Source organism: Protopterus annectens, chromosome 1.part1, assembly GCF_019279795.1.
Source record: "Protopterus annectens isolate FY-2018-M chromosome 1.part1, PAN1.0, whole genome shotgun sequence".
NCBI classification, from domain to species: domain Eukaryota; kingdom Metazoa; phylum Chordata; order Ceratodontiformes; family Protopteridae; genus Protopterus; species Protopterus annectens.
The window spans coordinates 953,744,079-953,768,085 of NC_056726.1; the positions used below are offsets into that span (position 1 = coordinate 953,744,079).

General features: G+C 44.2%; 1 protein-coding gene across 2 annotated transcripts in view; it reads right to left on the reverse strand.

Moving 5' to 3' along the window:
- Positions 1–24,007, reverse strand: part of ADAM17 (ADAM metallopeptidase domain 17) — a 2,408,764-nt gene that overhangs the window by 1,926,394 nt on the left and 458,363 nt on the right. For both annotated transcript variants that reach the window (XM_044079174.1, XM_044079166.1), the window contains exon 4: positions 16,617–16,705. In XM_044079174.1, the coding sequence (XP_043935109.1) occupies positions 16,617–16,705 (89 nt within the window). The remainder of the gene's footprint in view (positions 1–16,616; positions 16,706–24,007) is intronic.

The window sequence follows — 24,007 nt, forward strand, 5'->3', positions numbered from 1 at the left end:
GCCACCAGTAGTTGCTCAGACTTTCTTAGAGATTTGGTCCTGTTTAAGTAGAATCTTAGTTGTCTGTGTACATCCATTGAATGCAGAATCCGCTCCCCCTTGTTCTGCGGATTTGGGTAAAATGTTAGCAGGTGAAATGTTTGGTTAAGAGCCACACTGGATACCACCATAGGCATAAAAGAAGGATTGGTCCTGAGGGACACCCTGTCCGGGTAAAATGTAATAAAACGGTCCACAGCCATGAGAGCCTGTAGTTCTGAAACCCTTCTTGCTAAAGTGATTGCCAAGAGGAAAGCTGTTTTCCAAGATAAAAATTTTATATCCTCAGTAGCTGCTGGTTCAAAAGGAGGCAGGGTGAGTTTTTCCAGCACAAAATTGAGGTCCCATGCAGGAGTTGGTGATCTTCTGGGAGGCCTTACATTTTTGGCCCCTCTAAGATACTGTTTAAGCAGAGGATGAGAAAAGAGGGGAGGCTCCGTGTTGTAATAAGCTGGGATGGCAGAGGCATGGATTTTTGAAGAAGAAAAAGAGAGGCCCTTGTCGAGCATCTCAGTCAAATATTGTAAAATCTGAGGGATATTGGGCTTTGCTGTGTCCGTTCCTTGTGCTTGGATCCAAGCACAGAATCTCTTCCATTTATCAGCATAAGATTTTCTAGTACTAGGCCTTCTGGCTTCCAAAATGACATCCATCACAGATTTACTGAGAGGTGTTGTTTGAATAATTACATGATCAGCCATGCTGCAATGTTCAGAGTTTGGAGCTGAGTGTGCAGAATTTGATTGTTCTGCTGAGACAGTAGATGAGGTATTTGAGGGAAGTACCAAGGAGGGAGTTGAGACATATTCCTTAGAATTGGGTACCAGTGCTGGCAAGGCCAGTACGGAGCAACTAGGATCATTTTTGTTTTTTCCTGTCTGACCTTTAGTAAGACCTTGGAGAGAAGAGGCAGAGGGGGAAAGGCATAGACTGAAAACCTAAGGATAGGGCATCCAATTTCCATGCTTTTCTGTGATAAGTCCCTGTGCAGAATTTGTCCAGTTGATAATTTCGGGGAGAGGTAAATAGATCTAGGTCTGGGCTCCCCCATTTCTGTGTTAACATGCTGAAGATGTGTGGATCTAGTTTCCACTCGTGTGGGTCCATAAGACTTCTGCTTAAGTCGTCTGCCAGAGTATTTTGTTTTCTTGGCAGGAACTGAGCTTGAAGATGTATTTGGTAAGTCAAAGCTATGTTCCACAATGCCATAGCTAGTCTGCAAACGGGGTAGGAATGTGTACCCCCCTGTTTGTTTACGTACCACATAACCGAGGTGTTGTCCGTCTTTATCAGTAGTTGTCCTGGATGAAGTAAGTCCTTGAAGGCTGTCAGAGCATTCTGAACAGCTAGCATCTCTTTCTGGTTGATATGCAGATGCATTTGTTTTGGGCTCCATTTGCCCTGAATGCATCTCCCCGCCAGGTGGGCCCCCAAGCATAGTCTGATGCATCTGTAGTTAGGGTTTCGGTGGCAGGGGGTAGAGTGAATGACAGTCCCTTGTTTTGGTGACATGTCTCTGCCCACCAAAGAAACTCCTATTGTAGGCAGGGAATGAGAGTAATCATTGTTTCCAGACTATGACAATGTTGACTCCATAAACTTTTTAGGTACCATTGAAGTTTCCTCATATGCAGTCTCGCATATGGAATTAGTAGAATGCAGGATGCCATGAACCCCAAAGCCTGCAGAATTTGTTTTGCAGATAACTGGGTTTTTGTTGCCATTTGTTTGAAGTATGTTGTCAGTTGCCTTTGTTTGTCTGGCGTAAGATAAGCCATCTGGGCAGTTGTAGTCAAGCTTGCACCCAGGAATGTAATTATTTGAGCGAGTACCAGTTGTGATTTCTTTTCATTTATTGTGTACCCTAGGCATGTTAGAACCCTTTTTACAAATGCCAGATGTTGAAGAAGAGTGTCCTTGTCCTCTGCTTGAATAAGACAGTCGTCCAGATAAGGATAAATGTGTATGTTTCTTTGTCTGCAGAATGCAATTACTGGTGCCAGGCACTTTGTAAAGACCCTGGGTGCAGTAGATAAGCTAAAGGGCAGTGCAGAGAATTGGCAATGCAAAAACCCTGCCTTGAAGCAGAGGTATCTTCTGCATGATTCCCTTACTGGGATATGCAGGTATGCCTCAAGTCTAGAGTCACTAACCAAGCGTTCCTGCCCAGCATAAGCAGTAGCTGTTATAAAGTCAGCATTTTGAATTTTGGAATGTCCAGGAACGTGTTCAAAATCGGTAAGTCCAGTATTGGACACCAGGCATGGTCTTTTTCTGAGTACCAGGAAAAGTCTTGAATAAAAACCTTGTCCTTTTTCCTTTTCTGGTACTGGTTGAATAGCCCCCATAACCATGAGGGACATAACTTGTTTCTAAGTCTCTGCCCACTGACTTTGTGGCAGATCTGGCCAACTGTTTGGAATTGGCAAAGTATGGAAATTAAATATGTACCCCTGGGATACTATGTTTAATATCCACTTGTCCTGGGTAATTAACTGTCAATTATGAGCATGAAGTGCTAGTTTTCCCCCCAAGGGGGCTGCCAAAAGATAAGTGCTTGGTGAAGGTAGACGGAAGTCATTGAGACTACTTACTGTAGGGTTGTGCTTTGTTTCCTCCAGATTTGGAGGAGGAGGCACCCCCCATTGCTTTGACCTGTAAGAACCCTGTGATTGGTATCTGGAGCCTTTTGAGTGCCTGGATTTGCCTTGAGTGGCTCTGTTGAACACAGGAAAGGACCAATTTTTACTAGGCCAGTGCCTACTGAACCTGGGTGGCTGCACTTGCAAGCAATCTTTTAAAGTTTGCACAGATTTAGCTTTGTCTTCCATTTTCTTTAAAACCTCTTCTGCCTTATTACCAAGCAGAGTGTCATACTGCAAGGGGGCATCCAACAATTTAGCTTTAACATGATCAGGCAGATTTTGCTCCTTGAGCGAGGCATGCCTTCTAATCACAGATCCAGTAACTGCGGCCCTGCAAGAGGCCTCCAAGGAATCAAAACCAAATTGCAAAGTATGCTTTCCAACCCATTCTGCTGAATGCAATAATTCCTGTAATTCTTTATTGTCCACACAATCAGAAATCAACATCATTTTCTGTTTCAATAAGCCCATAACATGCTGTTGATATTTACGCATATGAAGCTGGCAGTTTAAGGCCCTAATTTCTAAGGTTGCAGATGTATAAACCTTCTTTCCCCATCTATCTAGCATCCTGGAATCTCTATCAGAGGGGGTAGGATTTTTGGCTGTAGAGGCCTTTACACCTTTGGGACCCTGTGAGATGGTCTTAGGATCAGCAGCAGGATTTTTGAATAGAAATTTGTGGGAGTCAGGAACACTGTAATATCTGTCTGGCTTACTAGGAGCCGGAGGTAGGGAATCAGGAGCCATGCTTGATTCCGAAAACACATCATCAACAATGTCCAATACAGGAGGTATTGCCAAAGGCCTATGCTGAGGAAGAAGAAGGATATCCCTAACCCACTTTTTTGATTCAGAGAAATCCTGACTCTCCCAATGAAAATGTTCCCTTAAAGTATGCAAAGTTTCTCCGAAACAATAATCCTCAGGAGGAGATGCAGATGGGATGGATTCTTCTGAATCAGAATCCTCATAGGGTGGAACAGAAAATTCCTTATCAGAAGTGGAATCAGAAGAAAAGGAAACCTGATTTGAAGATTCACAATCAGTGCCTTGCCTAGGCCTCTTAGCGGGGGGGGGGGGGGGTTGTTAACCCCTGATCAAGGTAATTAAGTCCTCGGCCATTTTGACTGTGGCTCATGCATCGGTTTTTTAGACATAGAAGATGTTTTTGATCTTGTTTTTTGAGGCTGGCGTCGGTTTTATATAAAAAAGTTGAGGCCTGAAAACACTCTCAAAAGCTGGTGCCTGCTCAGCGGCTCCGGACCCATCAAAGGGAGAGACATCTGCGGGTTCAATACTCTGAGAATCTCGCGGCATACTGAACTCCGCATGGGTCTCGGTAGAGGCCTGCGACTCAAAAGTAGCGGGTATCAGGGTAGTGGAAAGCCCCTCGCTGAGTACCGGCAAACCGACAACTGGCTTAGGAGAAGTTTCTTCATCTGTTTTGGACCTCGACGGTCTGTCTCTGTCTTTTTCTTTGCATTTTTTTGTGAACTCTGGTAGTCAGATTGCTAACTGACAACATTTCAGGGTAATTAAATCTTGATCCAAAATATTTAGAATCAAAAATATACAGACGCTTAATAGTGCTTTGGTTAACTCTAGCACAAAACCGACAGCAAGGCACTTTATGAACTGGGCCTAGGCAAGGAACACAGTACAAATGAAAATCCTTACGAGGTATTTGCTTTCCACAAGTAATGCAATTATTAACTTTTACTGACATCGGTAAAGAGCAAGAAAAAGTTTCCCCAACAGGGAACTTGGCTTTAGTTTGAAGACTTCGGTTCTGAAACTCGAAAACGAAAATTTCAGGAGTCGGCCGACCGGCACTTGTGAATTGCTTCTGCTTCGGGCACCGTGCGGCAAGAAAGACGGATTAAAATGGCGTCGGCTGCATGTTTTATACCCCTGACGACCTGACGTCATGGAAAAGGAGACGGCAACCAACGCAGGACCCAAGACTTGTTATTCAGGCTGACTGAGGTCAACCTGCCAGCAGATTACCCAAATGTAATGACTGCAACAGTGAAACACGAAGAACATCTGCAAATTTTATTTTTGTGAAACCCATTGCTCCTTCTACTACTGAAACTGTCTGGGTACCCTTCTTCAACACTGCCCTCCTTTCTGCCTGTAAATCCTGGTATTTTATGAATTTGTGTCTTTCTGTACACAAGACACTAAGGCAAGGCACAGCCCCCACACAAGGAGGGTCCAGTGTTCACCAAATCCTCCCCCACACTCACCGCTAATTTATATATATATATATATATATATATATATATATATATATATATATATATATATATATCAACTCCAAGATCACACTACAGTGGGGAAAGGGCAGGTTTCCTTATTCCCACTTACCTATACATATGTACTCCATTCCATTCCCTTATGTTGACCAACTACGATTGCAATGAAATATAGGATCAGTTGGTCTTTTGAGGGAAGGAACTTTCGCTGGTCTATGTACAATGAATGGGCATTTAATGAATGTCCCATTCAATCGGTACACTTAGACCCATCCTCCCCTTATGCCTAGCCTAACCACCACTGTAGGAACATTTCTGTCTCTTCAGGATTCTGCTCTGTAAGTTTTTTCCATCCCTGGCACCAATGAGCATATCAGGATTGGCCACTTTTTTTTTTCATCCTGGGACTTGTGCACCAAGCTATCGTTTTTATTTTATAACCTACCTCTGCCCATGATATATGCTATATAAAATAGTCTATATATCAGTGTCATCTTGGTAAGATTTTGTTAAAACAGGATCCACCAAGTGAAATTACTCGACTTGAGGATGAATTCAGTTCCAGCAATACTACTACTACTCTCCTTTTCTTGCTGATTTTATCATCTCTAAATTTCGACCCCTAATGAGTTCCATTGGTTAGGAGCTATGTTAGAAGAGACTTCTTCTCTGACTGATAGATGAGAAACAGGTCTGACATCACCCTAACCACTTCCAAAAGTCGGAGTCATAAAAGACACTTGTAGAAAAAAAAAAACAAACAAAAAGATTCTAATAAAATAAAACTCTGTAAAAAACAAACTTCACTTCACTTATATATCTCAAATATGCTACAAAAAGTTATCTACTGTTCAACCCTGGAGGATAACATGCATTCAATCTAACCTCCAGGGTTGAACAGTAAAGAAGATTGTGTAGCATATTTGAGAAGGAAGGGGTTAAAACACTAAACCTGCAATGTCATGTGATGTAGTGTTCAAGTATTTAAATGAAATTATGGTCTTTTTGAATTCAGTCTGATGAAGTCTTATTGTTAGAAGACGAAAGTGCTTACTGTATTATTACTGGATTGTCTTTGAACATTTTTAATTAAAGTGAAGTTTGTTTTCTTACCGAGTTCTATTTCATTATTTTTAGTTAATCGGTTTACGTTATTTTTCTTTTGTTTTTAAACAAAACGATTCATCAACTTTATTAGTTTCTCACAAGTGGACTTAAGAGTCTCCAGTGTTAAAGGCTGTACAAGGGAAGGTGGGGGAAAATTTCTCTCAAACTCAAGTGTCCTGTGAGGTACTGGAAATGGTCACTAAAAGGAAGTCTAGTGTGTGGAAAAGGTGCCAAGAGGGCTATAAAACAACGTGCTTCTGTACACATAACAGGTAATATAACTGGTGGCCATGTGTCTGTGACTAGTGCTGTCTCTAGCTACCCACGGCAAGGTGATATAGCACCTGCGATTAATCATTATTTATAGATATCTTCAATATGTGTCACAGAGAAGTTTTGTCTGAAAAGCGTTGCTATGTCAGGCCTGTCAGAAACCCCTGTAAGAGAGTCCTCTTCCAGGCTGGAAATTATGGATCTGTCTTTTCAATAAGTGTTGTTTACCAGTATTAGGCTTCCAAACTTTCAGTTTGAGAGCTACATCCAAACACAGCCCAGTACTACCATCACTGTTATCCTGGAAGGGAAAGGGTGGACTGTACTAGATTCAAGTTTCACTGCAGATTCCATTCGGAGACACAGTATCAAGAAGGAACCTCTCCCGCTGCACCACTTATGGATCAGGTGACCAGTTAAGCACAGACTTTTAATTCTGACCTATGGCTTTAAAATGTAATCAACAGTCTTGAAAAGTAACCAAGCCAAAATTGTGGATTAGTTACTTTTAACCGGTCGACCTCACACCAGATATCTAATGAAAGGTAAATCTTTAAATGCTAATTCAAGTGATGCTGTTTTCTATATTCCTTTTTTAGTTCTAGATTCACTAAGTGACAAACCTCTAAAAAGGTTTCTGGCTTTAAATGCCAGTAGTGGTGCTGACAAAATACTACAATGACAGCAGTTAGGAATACAGTCATAAGATCCAAAGATCACCTGCTGATTGCCTTACTTTGGTAGTTAACTACACAGACAATTCAAAATCTTGGCAGGATTACAACTTCTATTTTCTTCTGGCACTAAACTCAAATGTACTTCAGTGATGACTGCAAGGATCAGATCCACAGTATGTAAAAAGCAGGGAAAAATGAGGTTTGTGTCAATGAGCATATACCTTAGCCCAGATGCACATCTTATGAACCTGGATGCCAAGACTTTTTACAGGACAAAAAGTCACAGTTAAGACCCGTTTCAAATATTCATTCAACATGAGAACTTATCTTTCCTCACTGTAGATTCTGTGGTCTGCTGCATAATCAAACTTTTTCCAAAACACCAACTTATGAACCACTCCGGAGATAAGTATTGGACTTATGGATTTTGGACAGAAATGATAAAGATACAAACACCCAGAGCTTTGGCAAAAGCAGGGGTGGGTAAATGGCAAAACAGGCAAGAAATGGTTAAAGCTCCTGCCCCAGTAATACTCTAATAGCCGTTACTTTGGTCTGACCTCAGACAATGTTTTCATTACCAACTAATGAACAAGAGGCACCTACAATCACAGGCCTACTTTTTCCGAGAAACTCAGCAGACATCAAATCAATTTTTAAAGTAATGTGGAGCAACTAAAAGATCTATTATTATACATTACTGAAAACAACTTTTTGTGTATGCACTTAATATACATGCAACTTTCTAAATGGCAGGAAGAGTAAACAAGTTGTGTGATTAAAATAATCCTAATAAGAAACAGCTTAACTACAGATATCTCTTGCTGCAAGCTGGCAGCAAACAAACACTACTGGATTCGTCCTAACAATCTATCATACAAAAAGCATCTGGTCTTCTCGCCATTTGTAACACCATTAAAAAAGTTTGTATAAAACAGTACCTCAACTGAAAAAAAGAAGTTATGTACTCACCATAACATTCATCACTGATGGGTTCGGAGCCGACATCTTGGCTCCGACACAGCCGTTAGCAAGCTCGAGGTTTACCAAAAGCTCGAGACCTAGCCCCTTATCCCATGATGCACTGCCTGGAATACCTCAGATCCTGTTTGCGGCGTGTACTACTTTTGTCAGATAATAATTATTCCAACAAAAAATAAAAAGGAATGCATAACCAGGATGAAGCTAGATTCCAGGTCAACTGTCAGCCAGGTGGTGATGGAGGGAGGGACGCGAGAATGAAGGCGAGACAGAACAACTCACATGGAACGTTATGGTGAGTACATAACTTCTTTATGTGAAGTTGTTCAATCTCACCATTCCTTCATCACTGATGGGTAGCGTCCCTAGCACCCCAAATCTCGGGTGGCTCACGGAAGTACATTTCTCAGGACTGTGGACCCGAAAGAGGCCCTGTCTCTGGAGGCTTTATCCACTTTGCAATGAGTGATGAAGGTATGAGGTTTAGACCAAGTGGCTGCCGCACAAACATTATCTAAAGGCACTTTGACTTGAAAAGCAGCAGATGTAGATACTGCTCTGGTAGAATGAGCTTTAATCTTTTTGAGGCAAAGGCATATTGGCAGCTAAATGAACAAAGGCAATACAATCAGATAACCATTTAGACAGAGTTGTTTTAGCCACTGGCCTACCTTTTCTGGTTTCTGAAAAGGATAAAAAGAGTTTGTCAGATTTCCTAATACCTTTAGTTCTATGCAGATAAAATCTGAGCTGTCTAAGATCAAGTTTTTGTAGCATACACTCTATTTTGTTAGAATGGTTGGGAAAGAAGACTGGTAACTCAATGACTTGATTAATATTAGTTTTGGAACAAACTTTAGGCAAAAAGGAATGATTTGTTCTGAGTGATACTCTATCAGGGTGAAAAATCAAATAAGGTGGTCTGATAGATCAGGCTTGAAGCTCCGTCTCTCTATGGGCAGATGTAATGGCCACTAGAAACAGTTTTCCATGATAAGAACTTCATTTCACAGGATGATGCTGGTTCAAAGGGAGGAAGAATAATCCGGGACAATAGTAAGTTCAGATTCCACGGTGCATAAGGAACTTTCACTGGGTGTCTGATGTGGAAGGTCCCTTTGAGAAAGGCTCTAGACAGCTTATGGGTCATAATGTTAAATCTGTTTATTCCCACGTGAAAGTTAGCAATGGCAGCCATTTGAACTCGTATTGTAGTTGCTGCTGAACCTTTGTTGAAAATCATAGTAAGGAATTCCACGATGGAGGATATGGGTGCTTTATAAGGGTCAATGTTCTGTTTGGAGGCCCATAAAGACAATCTTTTCCATTTGCTGAGGTATAATCTTCTGGTGGAAGGCTTTTAGGAAGACAACAAGATGTGTCTTGTCTCCTGAGAAATATTAAGCCTGGCTATGAGGGGAACTGGAGCAGACAAGCTGTGAGCTGCAGAGACTGTACAGAAGGATGGAGGCTCCCCCAACGGATGTGTCAGCAGGTCTGGAACCAGGTCCAGAATCCATGGTTCCTCTACTAGGTGCTGAAGTAGGAATGGGAACCAAATCTGCCGAGGCCAATGAGGGGCTATTAGAATTATAGTCCTCCTTAGCAATGAAGCTTTCTGTAGAACCTTTGAAATCATAGGGACTGGTGGAAATGCATAGAGAAGACCCAGGGGCCAATTGTGTACAAGTGAATCCCTTGGGGACTCCCCCGGTGGGGGGATCAGGGTAAAATAGCTTCTGCATTTTATGTTTAGATGACTGGCAAAAAGACTGCAGCAAGGCTGGCCCCATTTGCGGAAAATCCTGTCCACTATCTCTTGTTTGAAGGACCACTCGTGAGGCAATAAAATTGTCCTGCTCGGTTTGCCTGCTATCACGTTGGATCTTCCCGGGATGTGCATTGCCAACAGAAAACGCTAGGAGGCTACAGCCCACTGCCAAACTCTGAGGGCTTCTTGGCATAAGGAGTAAGATCTGGTCCCACCTTTTTTGTTCAAATACCAGACCACTGACATTTTGTCTGTCTGAATTGCAATGGTCCCGTGAGGAAAAGAGTCTTGGAAGTACTGCAATGTCAAAAGTACTGCGCTCATCTCCAGGATGTTGATATGCAAATATAACTCCTGTTCCGTCCATGTGCCTTGGACAGTCCTCTCCTGATAATGCCCCCCCCCACCCTATCAGGGAGGCGTCCGTGGTCACAGTGGCTATTGAAGGTGGAAATACAAATGGGCGACCTATGGTTACATGAGGAGACATCAATCACCAGTGAAGGTCTTTCTTGCACGAGTTTGTGATCATTATTGTGTGACTCATGGGAAGGTCCTGGTAAGACCACTGAGTGAAAAGTAACCACTGAAGTATTCTCGTATGCATTCTCGCTAGAGGAATGGCTATGATTGCAGCAGCCATCAGACCCAAAATTTTTTAACACTTCTGATGCTGGTGCTTTCGTCTTTGATACTAGAGAGGTGATTTGCTGACGCAGCAGAGCGATTCATTCTAATGGTAGCCTTAAAGTGATGGCTGAGGTGTCTAACTCTGCTCCTATAAAGTTTATATGCTGCAAAGGTGATAAGGCAGACTTTTCGAAGTTGGTGGTAATGCCCAACTGATTGCAGAGAGTCAGAGTGTGGTCTCTTGATTGAACTAGTTGATGACTAGTGGTGGCGGAAAGGAGCCAATCATCTAAATACGGAAACATCTGGAATCCAAGACGGCTTAGGTGAGCCGTTACCACTGCCATGCATTTGGTGAACACTCTGGGGGCTGAAGTGAGACCAAAGGGCAGGGCTTGAAACTGATAATGACTGGCTCCCAGCCTGAAACGCAGGTGCTCTCTGGTTGCCCTGTCCATTTTTATGTGGTAATAAGCATCCTTGAGATCTATCGAGCACATCCAATTGTCTTTCCCTAAAAAGGGAAGAATAGACTGAAGCGTGACCATCTGGAACCTCTCCTTCTTTACAAATTGGTTAAGGTCTCCAGTCTCCTGTTTTCTTTGGTACTAAAAAGAACCTCGAGTAAGTTCCGGTTCCTGTCTGGTCTGCTGGGACTGGCTGGATGACTTTTTTCCTAGCAACTTTTGGACCTCTGAAGTTGCTTGTTCCCTGTAACGGGGTGGTACATCCGGGATTTTCCTTAGGGTTTTTGGGAAGGAGGTGAATGGTATGATATATCCTCTGGAAATTATTCTCTGTACCCATTTATCGTTGGAGATTTTTAGCCAGGCGTGGGGATAAAGGGATAAGTGACCCCCCCCACTGCCTCCAGAGTAGAACAGTCGGGCTTCCCTTCAGGGACGCTGGTAAGGTTGACCAGAGAATTGATCTCTGTCACCTTGATGCTGCGGGCCCCCCTCTGCCGTGAGAGTGGCGTCTTCCGTTATTACCCCCTCCTCTGCCTCTAAAGGGGTATCACCACGGGTGTCTGGAAAGGCTGTGTGAGATTTTTGGAACCACATCTTGCCTCCCTTAGTGCCTTTGGGATAAGGCCACATAGGGGTGACAAAATGGACTCAGACGGCAGACAGAGTCTTCCCGTCTTGCTCACTCCTGGTGAGAGTTTCGCTCACTTTAGGCCCGAAGAGAGCGGTGCCATCGAATGGGGCATTGATGAAAGAAGACTTGCGGGGTTCCACGAAGGAACATAGGTGCATTCCAGGACTGTCTACGTAAGGCGATTCCTGAACCTGCAGCCCTACTCGAACCCTTGGCTGCATACAAAATGAGCTTCATGGATGAGTTTACTATGGAGTTAAGGGTAGCAAGCTGGGTGGTCACTTTTTTGGCAACTCCCGTAGCTACAGAACCCTGGAGAGTATCGCCTAACTCCTTGAGGAGATCTCTCTGTAGTCTAGTAAAGTGGGTCAGGTAGTTCAGCGATCACAATGAAAATGTTGCTGAACTGAAGATGTGTTTCCCGTATCGGTCCATAACCCTAGAATCTCTTAGGGGGATGGACCGGGGGATGGACCGATGAAGAAGTCTCAGATAATTCCTTCTTGGCAGCTGCTGCCACCACCATGGTATCAACAGGCACTCCTTTAGTCAGAAACTGCTTATCCGTGGGGGCAGCGATGAATTTATTAGGCCTCCAGGGAACAGGCTCTGTCGCGTCTGGTGACTCCCACACCCTATGAGAGATCAGCTGCATCATAGGGTGGAGAAACCCAAGAGGTGGAAGGTTGAGACCCGAAAGCCTTCAGTAGCACTGATATCCTCAGTAGGGCTTTTGGACTGCCAATCACCCCTCTGCCTAAGGATTTCAAGTATCTCCGCAAAGGAGATATCCTCAGATGGGGATAGTGGGGACCCTCCTGACTCACCTAAGTCAGTGTCTGATGTCAGAGACTCCTGTGGGGAGTCTAGGTGTCTCCTCTTGCACACCCTCTTCCTGGGAACCTCTTCAGTGGGAATTTCTGGAGAAGTCTCAGAAGAGCAAGGAACACCCTGTGGGGTTACCTGAGGCTCAGGGTCTCGACGCTGGGCTGGGATGACAGGAACAGAAGCAGAAGCAGACCCAGGAGCTATAGGGGAAGAAGAGGCTAAACCTGAAGCTGAGATTGTCATTGGGGACAAAGCTCTCCTCTTGGTTCCAATAGCCTCACAACTCCAACACAACGGAACCGAAGTCCCCAAAGGAACCGCCAGCTCCCTCTGCACCGAGGCCATGGGCTCCGAACTCGAGGTAGGAGCTGAGCTCACCTGAGCAGAGGCCCCGAGAGGGAGAGTCGGCACCGACAAGTCAGTGCGACTGCCCACCCCGAGCCGACTGGAGAGCGTGGGCTCCTAGACTCCATGGTTGGTGCCGATGAAGTCCAAGCAGATGGAGCCGATAGCGCAGAAGCAGGCCTTGGCTCCACAGGCTCTACAAGAATCAGGTCTGTTCCGTCCAGCTCCAAAGTACCGGTGTGGCTTGGAGGAGGAGTAGAAAAGTACAGTTGTGTACCTACCATAAATGTAGATGTGCTAGTGTATTCACTGCTACAGTCATTACACTTTGGGTTATCCTGCTGGCAGGCTACCCGCAGTCGGCCTGAATTCCAAAGTCCTGGACCAGCGTCGGTTGCTGTCGCCTCTTCCCCGACGTCAGTGCGCCAGAGGTATAAAAGATGCAGCCGACACCATTTTCTTCAGCTTTTCTTGCCCCAGATGTCAGGTGCCCCCAAAAGGGTAGGCTAAAAAACATTGCTTATAAAAGCATGCACTAAAATAAACAATACCTTCATCTACAAGCAAATACACCACATAGGTTGTATAGGATAGAGAAGAACAGATAAGCCCCAGCAAAGAAAGGGGGGTGGTGGGTGGGTAACCTGGACTGCAACAGTGAATACACTCGAACATCTGCATTTATGGTAGGTACACAACTGTACTATGTTCATCGTGTTTCACTGTTGCAGTCATTACACTTGGGTTGAATCCCAAAGCTGAGATTGGGCGGCTGGGTCTAAATAGAATTAGGAGTGGCTATTAAGGCCCTGCAGATCTGCAGTGGCAAAGCCTGCTCTGGATTTAGAGTAAAGAGGTAAGTGGTAGTGCTTAGGATCAATTCTTAGAAGGCCAGTTCCTGCTAAATCTGGGTGACTGTACCTGTAAGAAATCCTTCACTGTCTGCATAGATTTAGCTTTATCCTCCATTTTCTTCAATACCTCTTCTGCCTTAACACCAAACAAAGTATCATGCTGTAATGGAGCATCCAATAATTTTGCTTTAACATGATCAGGCAGAGTCTGTTCCTTTAACCAAGCATGCCTTCTAATAACAGAACCTGTTACAGCGGCCCTGCAAGAGGCCTCCAGTGAATCATAACCACATTGCAAAGTATCAGTTTAAAATCAAAATTTCATTCAAGATTATCGTGGTGAGTCTGTGGTTCTCTTTCCTTGGATACATTGCAAAGTAGGTTTTCCCACTTGTTCAGCTGCATGCAATAAATCCTGCAATTCCTTGTTCTCAGAACATTCAGAATTTGTCAACATTTTCTGTTTTAACAGAGACATTAAGTATTGCTGATATTTAAGCATATGAAACTGACAATTTAAAGCCCTTACAGCCAAGGTAGCAGAGTGTAAACTTTTTCCCCCATCTGTCCAGTGCCCTAGAATCTCTATCTGAGGGGACAGGTTTTTTTGCAGTAGCAGCCTTGACCCCTTTGGGGCCCCGAGAAATAGTTTCTGGGTCAGCAGCAGGGTTTTTATATAGAAATTTATGAGAATCTGGAAACCTGTAGTATCTGTCTGGCTTAACAGGTGCAGGAGGTAAAGAGTCGGGAGACAGGCCAGACTCTGAAAATACATCATCTACAATGTCTAGAACAGGTGGAATAGCAAGAGGTCTATGCTGAGGTAGAAGAAGAAAGTCTCTGCGCCTTTTCTTAGAATCTGAATAATCTCCCAATGGAAATGCTCCCTCATGGTATGCAGGGTTTCCCCAAATGAGTAATCCTCAGGAGGAGAAGCTGAAGGAATAGATTCTTCAGCATCAGAATCCTCATAGGGAGGAATAGAGTATCCCTGTTCTGAAGAGGAGTCAGAGGAAACGGAAACCTGATCAGAGGAATCATATTCAGTATCTTGCCTAGGCCTCTTATCAGGAGGGGGATGGGAACCCCGATCAAAGTAATTAGGTCTTCGGCCATTTTGAGCATCTGTTTCTTAGGCATGGAAGTCTGTCCTGGAGAATTCTGTACTTGTTTCCTTGTCTTTAAAACTGTTTTAGTCTTTGTCTTGGATGCTGAAGTTGGCTTGATATAAAGCTGTGTAGGTCTGAAAACACCCTGAGAAGCTGATGCCTGCTCAGCGGCTTTGGACCCATCTGAGGGATTTGTTTCCAAAGGCCCAATACCTTGAGTATCCAGAGGCCTAGTTGTCTCCACATGGGAGTCGGAGGCGGCCTGTGGCTCTGAGGTAAGCGGGTGTCAGGGGCTGCGAAAGAGAGCCTCACTGAGAACTGGTGACTGGTCTAGAAGAGGCTTCGCCGTTGGTTTTGGACCTCGGATGCCTGTCCTTTTCTTTTTCCTTGCGCTTTTTATGAATTCCGGTCGTCGGTTGTTCCGACGGCATTATATAGTTAAACCTTCGGCCAAAATAATGAAAAGCAAAATCGTACTGACGCTTAATAGTGCGTTGGTTAAATCTAGCACAAAACTGTAAACTAGCAACGTCGTTATCAGGGCCTAGGCAAGGAATATAGTAAGAATGAAAATCCTTATGAGGTATTTGCTTCCCACAAGAAATACTATTGTTAACTTTTTCTGACATCGGTCTGGAGCAAGAAAAAAGTTTCCCCAACAGGGTACTTAGCTTTATAGGAGACTTCGGATCTGAAATTCAATTTCGAAAATCTCAGGAGTCGGCTGACCTGTTACTTGCCAACTGCTTTTGCTTCAGGCACCGCGCGGCAAGAAAGACGGAAGAAAATGGTGTTGGCTGCATCTTTTATACCCCTGGCGCACTGACGTCGGGGAAGAGGTGACAACAACCGACGCCAGACTAGGACTTTGGAATTCAGGCCATCTGCAGGTAGCTTGCCAGCAGGATAACCCAAGTGTAATGACTGCAACAGTGAAACACGATGAACATCGTCCATAACAGGGGTCTTCGGTTCTAACGCAACGGTCAGAGCCAACAATTTGAAGAGTCCTGGAGCCTTCAGCAGCTTCTGCACCAGTCGATCCATGTCTGAATCAGAAAGGCTGACAGAAGACCTAGAAGATTTTACAGAAGGCAAAGATTGAAGAAAGGGAGAAGCAGGAGTCTCGGATAATGGCTTCAGGGACATAGGCCAGCTCCGAACAATGGAAACAATCGACTCTGAAAGCATTGGAGCTGATGTTCCAGCAGATTCTCCCAGTTTTGCAGTCTTATGCTTCGATGACTTAGAACTAGAAGCCATCGAAGATTTTGATGATATAGGGGACTGACCAGCCCCCAACCTGGCTAGACAAAACCTCATCAAAGGAATGTTTGAGCAGGCCTCTATTAATTTAGCCCAAACAATATACACATTGCGTATGTCCATCGGTGATGGACATTTTTGTCCACAATCTGGACATTTTTTGAAGCCTGATTTAGGTTGTTTGTCTTTGTCCTGTGACATCCTAAAGTAAACTAAAAAAACATTTAAAGAAGTTGTTACTGCACAACTAAAATAAAGACAACTGCTGTTAACTATAGAGTTAGTTGTTAATTCACAACTATGCCCTGACAAGTAGGCCCAAGGGGCACTTTAAAAACTATACTTTCCTAATACAAAAGATAAGATGGGAACAAGAGGTAAACAGTAAATAACAATAAATAAAAATTAGTTATTTGAAAGAAAGAATTTAACTTGCGTAAATCCTATTTTTCTCCAATAAAGGAATCAAGCTCTGGAAACACACAAGATCTGTGCCGCGACAAACTAGATCAGAGGTATTCCAGGCAGTGCATCAATGGATAAAGGGCTAGATCTCGAGCTTTTGGTAAACCTTGAGCTTGCTAACGGCCGTGTCAGAGCCAAGGGATCAGCTCCGAACCCATCAGTGATGAATGAACGGCAAGATTGAACAACTTCACATTATATGTTTAGTTTGTTGACATTATGCAAATTAATAAAGAAAAATATTTGTATCAGTGAAAACAGTACCTCTATATTATATTCTGCTTCATCTGTAACAATTCTAGCTGTGATATCTTCACCATCAATGTGAGCCTGTACCTTTGAGTCTTGCTCTCCTATAAAATAAATTAGGAGAGAAACACACGATAATGCTTGAATAATACCAGTGACTTGTTAGATATCAGTAACCAAAGTCTACTGCCAATCATGAAAAGGAAAGGCATAAAGTATCAGTCATACATTTGAAAATTACAGTATGTTATTTGTGCGAATTGATGAACCCTTTGTAGACAGAATTAGGCACAGACCAGTAGACATTTAGAGTTAATACTGAATAATAGACTGTTTTCTAGAAATGTTATGAGAAACAGAAGCTATTCTGCTAAGTAAGAGTCTTAACCAGCAATAAAGCCTCACTCAGCATTTAAATAAAATTCCAAATTAACACAAACTATTTAAAACGTAGTGGTGGAGTACCCCTCAAAAAGGCATTTGATAATTTCAGTGAAGCAACAGGAGTACAATCCTCTTCCACATGAAAATTAGAGATGGCAGACACTGGACCTTGATATCAGAATAACTAGCACCTTCCCGAAACATTCTAGTTAGGAAATACAAAAGAAAAGAGAGCGGGGCCGAAAAAGGATCCATGTCCCTGGAGGAAATTCAAATAGAAAGTCTCTTCACTTACTGCTGTAAACCCTTCTAGCAGAAAGTTTCTGACAGGATGTCAAGATACCAAGGACATGGGAGAAAAGCCTGGACTTCCTGGCAATAATCTGACTTACAGAAACCGTGCAGTTTGTTTCAGGGCTTTTATGCCCAGGTGAGGCTTGCTGGAGAGATGAGAGAAGAGGTCTGGGAAAAGGTTCCAGCACCCAGGGAGGATGTATTAAGTGAGGCCACAGAAAAAGGAACTACACCTGATGAGGCCAAAAGGGGCAAATGAGGATCATGGCTTTCTGAAGAATCTTCAGTATGAGGGGAGTGGGCAGATAGCATATGAGAGACCCAGAAGACAAGCAAGGGTGACTCCCTCCTCATGAAGCAAGGCACAGTAGCTTCTGTATTTGGTGCTGGATATGGTCGCAAAAAGATGGCAGCACAGAGGTCAAAATGGCTTAACACCTGGGCAGCCATCAATTGATGAAGAGACATTCTTGAGGCGGCAGAATGTACCTGCTGAGCCTGTCTGCTGAAACACTGCAATGCACATCTTGGAGAAAGGCAACCAGAAAGCATTAGGAAGACATCAGCCACTACCAAACACTCATGCCTTCTTGACATAATGAGTATGAGCATGTTTCCCCTTGTTTGTTGATGTGCTTGACCACAAACATGCTGTCTGTCTGAATCGAAATCACACCCCTGGGGAGGGGAGTCCTGAAAAGCCTGCAATGTTATGGGGGCAACCCTAATCTACAGGGCATGATATGAAGACTGACCTCTTTGGAAGTCCACCTGCCTTAAACCATCCTTCCCTCAAAATGACCCTTCCCCCCACCCAGGAAAAATCTCTAGTCAAAGGGGCCAGTTGAATAAAGGGGCAATCTAGACAGAATAGAAGAATCTCCAACCACCACTGAAAGCATTGTCTGCATACCTTCATGACAATGATGGGAAATTGCATGTGGTGGAACAACACAGATTACTGAACTAAGACAGCCCACTAACAGTCTCAGAAACTGGCATGAGGGACAAGTTATAGAGACTGCCATGGACCCTAAAAGTTGGAGAATTCATCTGGCTGGAGGTTTCTTATGAAAAAGAACTGCTGATGCCTGTTGCCACAGACTAATGATCTATTTGGAAGATCTTATGCTGATGCTATCCTAAGAATTCTGTTTTCTAAATAGGCATTAGTTTGGACTTTTTCCATGCTGAATGCAATCCCTAGTTGGGTGAATAAAGTACAGTTGTGTACACTTACCATAAATGTAGATGTTAGAGTGTATTAACTGTTGCACTCATCACACACGGGTTATTTGCCTGCAGGTAGCCCTAAGTCAGCCTGAATACCAGGGTCTTGGGATTTCTGCATCAGATGCTGTCACTTCTTCCATGACGTCACATCATTAGGGGTATAAAACATGAAGCAGATGCCATTACATCAGTTTTTCTTGCCCCAGATGTCAGGAGCCCTCAAAATAGGAAGCAATTACATGGTGTGGAACACCTCCAGTAAAAAGTAAATACCATTGCCATAAGATATAGCCAAAAAAGAGGATAGGTAGAAAGTATAGAAATGTCAGGGGGGGGGCTGGAGGGAGGATAATCAGGACTGCAACAGTGAATACACTCAAACATCTGCATTTATGGTAAATGTACACAACTGTACTACGTTCTTCGTGTTTCACTGTTTCAGTCATCACACTTGGGTTGATTCCCAAAGCTGAGGAAGGGTGGAGGCAGTCAAGAAGTATTAGGGCTTGCTAGCAGGTCTTGTAAGACTGCTGTAGCAAATCCAGCTCTGGATTTAGAAAAGATAGGTAAGTGGTAATGTTTGGTAAAGGTGTGTACTGAACTGCAGGTTGCAGCTTCCAGGATGTCCCTGGTGGGGACTCCCCTGAGAAGTGCTGCAGAGGTTGAAGTAGCCCTATTGGATTGTGTTCTGATCCCCTGTGGGGTAGGTTTTCCATGGTGCTTGTAGCAGAAATGGATGCAGTGTGCTATCCATTTGGAGATGGTTTGCTTTGAAATGGCCTTGCCCTCTGCCCCTGTAGCAAAGCTGACTAGCAGCTGGTCAGATTTTCTGAAAGGTTCAGTCCTGTCAAGGTAGAACCTAAGCTGTCTGTGCATGTCCAAGGAGTGCAGGGTCCTTTCCCCTTTATTCTGAGGATTAGGAAAAATGGTTTGTAAATGGATGGATTAGCTTAAAGCCACACTGGATACCACCTTGGGCATAAATGATGGGTTAGTCCTGAGGGAAACCCTGTCCGCATGGAAGGTAATGAGGGGTTCCACATCCGTAAGGGCCTGTAAATCAGACACTCTTCTTGCTGAAGTGATGGCTAAAAGTAAGGCCGTTTTCCAAGAGAGGAATTTTAACTCTGCTGTAGCCGCAGGCTCAAAAGGGGGAAGCGTGAGCTTTTCTAGTACAAAGTTAAGGTCCCAGGCAAGAGTGGGAGCTCTCCTTGGGGGTCTTATACCTCCTCTCAGGAACTGTTTGACCAGAGGGTGAAAGAAGAGGGGTGGGTTCAGTGTTGTAATGAGCTGAGATGGCAGAGGCATGGATCTTAACTGATGAAAAGGATAGGCCTTTGTGGAGCAGCTCTGCTAGATAATCTAAGATTTGAGGTAAGGTGGGCACAGCTGTGTGCTTTCCCTGACACTGGCTCCAAGAACAGTATCTTTTCCACTTTTCTGAATAGGATTCCCTAGTACTAGGCCTCCTGGCCTCAAGGACGACATCCAGCACCTGTTTGCTGAGGGTAGCTGGTGATGTATTCAGGGAATAAGCCAAGCTGCTAGGTTCAGGGTTTGCAGCTGAGAATGCAAAATCTGACCCTCCTGCTGGGACAGCAGATAGGGGGGGTCTGATGCAGGTGCTAGGGTGGTACTGTTGTCAAACTGCATAAAAGTGGGTACCAGTACTGAAGTGGCCAGTCTGGTGCAATAAGGATTGTCCTTGGCTTGCCCTGTTTGATCTTGAGTAGTACTTTCGAGAGGAGGGGCAGAGGGGGAAAGGCATATATTGAGATGTTTTCACATGTAAAAGGATAGGGCATCCTCTTTCCAAGCTTGGCTATGGGGAGTTCTGGTGCAAAATTTGCTCAATTGATGGTTTTGGGGGGGGGGGTGAAGCGGTCCACCTCTGGTGCCCCCCACCTGTGGATTAGAAGCTTGAATGAGTTGGGTTCCAGTTTCCACTCGTGTGGGTCCATTAGATTTCTGCTTAAGTTGTCTGTCAGTGAATTTTGTTTGCCTGGCAGGAATTGAGCTTGCAGGTGCACTTTGTTGCTCAAGGCTGTGTTCCACAGAGCCATGGCTAACCTGCAGAGTGGGTAGGAATGAGTTCCCCCCTGCTTATGTACCACATGACTGTGGTATTGTCTGTCTTTACCAAGAGTTGTCCTGGAAGGATAAGGTATTTGAAGGCTGTCAGTGCATTCTGTACAGCTAACATTTCTTTTTGATTGATATGCAGGTGCATTTGTCCTGGGCTCCATTTGCCTTGAAAGCATTTGCCTGTCATGTGAGGCCCCCATGCATAGTCTGATGCGTCTGTTGTCAGGGTGTGGGCGGGGGGTTGAGTGAAAGGGAGTCCCCTGTTGTGGTTGCAGGCCTCTGCCCATCAAAGGAATTCTTCCCTGAGGCAAGGAATGATATGAATCACTGTTTCTAGGTTTGAGAATGTTGACACCAGAAACTTTTTAAGTACAACTGAAGTCTCCTCATATGCAGTCTTGCATATGGAATTAGGACAATGCATGAGGCCATGAACCCTAGGGCTTGCAGTATTTTTCTGGCAGATGGCTGGGTTTGGGTGGCCAGTAATTTGTCAAATAAACCTGCTTTTCTGGAGTGAGGAATGCCATCTGGGAAGTTGTGTTCAAGCTTGCTCCCAGAATACAATTTTTTGGCTGGGTACCAGATGTAATTTATTTTCGTTGATGGTATACCCCAGAGAAGTTAGGAGTCTCTTTACAAATGTCAGGTGCCGAAGTTGCAGTTCCTGACTGTCCACCTGAATAAGGCAATCGTCCAAGTAAGGGTAAATTTGAAGGTTTCTCTGCCTGCAGTATGCAATGGCTGGAGCCAGGCACTTTGTGAATACCCTGGGCGCAGTAGATAAACCAAAGGGAAGTGCAGAGAACTGACAGTGCACGGAGCCTGCCCTGAAATGTAGATATTTCCTGCAAGATTCCCTTAAGGGGATTTACAGATAAGCCTCTTTTAAGTCTAGGGTGACCAGCCAGGAGTCCTTGGCTAGCATAGGAAGCAGTTGTTGTAGTGTATGCATTCTGAACTTTGGTACCACCAGGAAGGTGTTGAGAATTGACAGATCCAGGATAGGGCGGCAAGAGTTCTCTTTTCTGGGCACCAGAAACAGTCTGGAGTAGAAACCCTGTCCCCTTTGCTCTGTTGGAACAGGTTGAATAGTCCTGATACTGAGAAGAGAAAGTACTTGCTTTTGAGCATCTGCTCACTGGTTTGGAGGAAGGTCTGGCAATCCGCTTGGGGCTGGCAGTGAGTGGAAGTGGAATCTGTATCCCTGGGATACAATGTTTAAGGCCCATCGGTCCTGGGTAATGTATTCCCAATTTTCTGCATGCAGGGCGAGTTTCCTCCTAGGGGTGCAAGCACTTGGGCATGGCTGGGAAGGATGAAGGACAAGTCATTATGAACTTTTTCCATAAGGGGGTGGCTTACCACTCCCTGTTTTTGAGGTGGGAGCACTCCATTGTTTAGATCTGTGCATACCCTGAGACTGTAGTCTTTGTGGTCTGTTGCCCCTGGGTTTGGACTGAGAAAGCCTGGGAGGGACTGGAAAAGACCAATTTTTGAAGGTCAATGCCGACTGAATCTAGGTGGTTACACCTGTAAGAAATCTTTAACAGTTTGCATGGATTTAGCTTTTTCCTCTATCTTTAAGAACAACTTCTGCTTTTGTACCAAAGAAACATTATTGGTTTAATGGAGCATTTAGTAATTTTGCTTTGACATGGTCTGGCAAGATTTGTTCCTTCAGCCAAGCATGCCTTCTCAGAACAGACACAGTGACAACAGCCCTGCAAGATTCTTCTAAGGCATCGAAACCACACTGTAAAGTATGTTTACCAACTTGGTTTTCAGAATGCATCAACTCTTGTAAATCTTTATTTTCTGCACAGTCAGGAATCAACATGTTTTGCTTAATTAGTTCCATAATATGCTGCTGGTACTTCAACATGTGAGACTGGCAATTTAAACCCCTGATGGCAAGAGCTGCAGAGGTATATACCTTCTTACCCATCTGTCTAAAGCCCTGGAATCCCTGTCCTAAGGGGTAGGGTTTTTGTCTGTAGTAGTCTTCATACCTTTAGGTCCCTGGAAAATGGTCTCTGGATCTGCAGTAAGATTTTTAAAGAGAAATTTGTGAGAGTCAGGTACTCTATAGTACCCGTCAGGCTTTCTAGGAGCTGGAGGTAAAGTATCAAGGGTAAGACTTGATTCCATGAAGATATCTACAATAGCCAGGACAGGGGATATAGCTAGAGGCCTACACTGACGCAAGTCTAAAAATTCCCCGAGTCTTTTTGGACTGAGGGTAATCCTGACATTCCCAGCGTAAATGCTCTCTTAGAGCATGCAGGGTTTCACCAAAAGAAAGGTCCTCTGGAGGTGAGGCAGAAGGAATGGAATCCTCTGCATCTGAATGCTCATAGGTGGATAAGGGTATGTCCTGGTAATCAGAGGGGTCAGAGTCATCGGACTCATGGTCTGTAGAATCAGAAGGAAATTCAATTCTTTGTCTTTTAGAGGGGGAAGGCTGGCTTCCCCTAACTAAAGTAATAAGGTCTTCAGCCATTCTAAGCATTTGTTTCTGAGGCATGGGAGCTTGAGAATGCGCTTTGGTCGTTGGTTTCCTACGCGTAGTGCGAACTCTGGGCCTGAGAAATTCGGTAGTTTTAGTCAAAAATAAAGTAGTCTGTTTAATACGAACATTGGAAGGTCTGAATACACCCTCAGAAGCTGGTGCCTGCACAGCAGCGCCGGACCCATCCAAGGTAGAGACATCCGCAGGTTCCATAGTCTAAGAAGCATCTTGCAGCATACAAGATTCCGAATGGGTCTCAGTAGAGGCCTGCTAAACTGTAGAAGTGGGTATCAGGGGCTGCGAAAGTGCCTCACTGAGTATCGTCGGACTGGCAACTAGCCTAACAGAAGTGTTGTTGGCTGTTTTGGACATTTGCAGTCTGAATCTGTCTTTACCCTTACATTTTTTTGGAAGATCAGTAGTCAGATGGTTTGAAGTCATTTCAGAATACGGAGAACGAGAGTGAAAGAATTTAGTGACAAAGATAGCCCGACGAAGAATAGTTTGGGCATTGAACAAGGCACAAAACCGACAACGAGGAACGTCATGGTCTTGGCCTAAACAGATGATGCAGTAAGAATGAAAATCTCTGTGAGGTATTTGCCTTCCACAGGCAAGACAATTGTTTTGACATCGGTTAGAGCAAGAAAAAAGGATCCCCAAAGGGGTACTTAGCTTAAGAAGACTTCAGGTTTGAAACACGAAAATTTCAGGTAGAGGCCGACCGGGACTTGCAAACTGCTTCTGCTTCGGGCTCCCACGCGTCAAGAAAAGCTGATGTAATGGTGTCGACTGCATGTTTTATACCCCTGAAGACCTGACGTCATGGAAGAAGCGACAGCATCCGACAAAGAAATCCCAGGACTCTGGTATTTGGGTCGACTGAGGGCTACCTGCA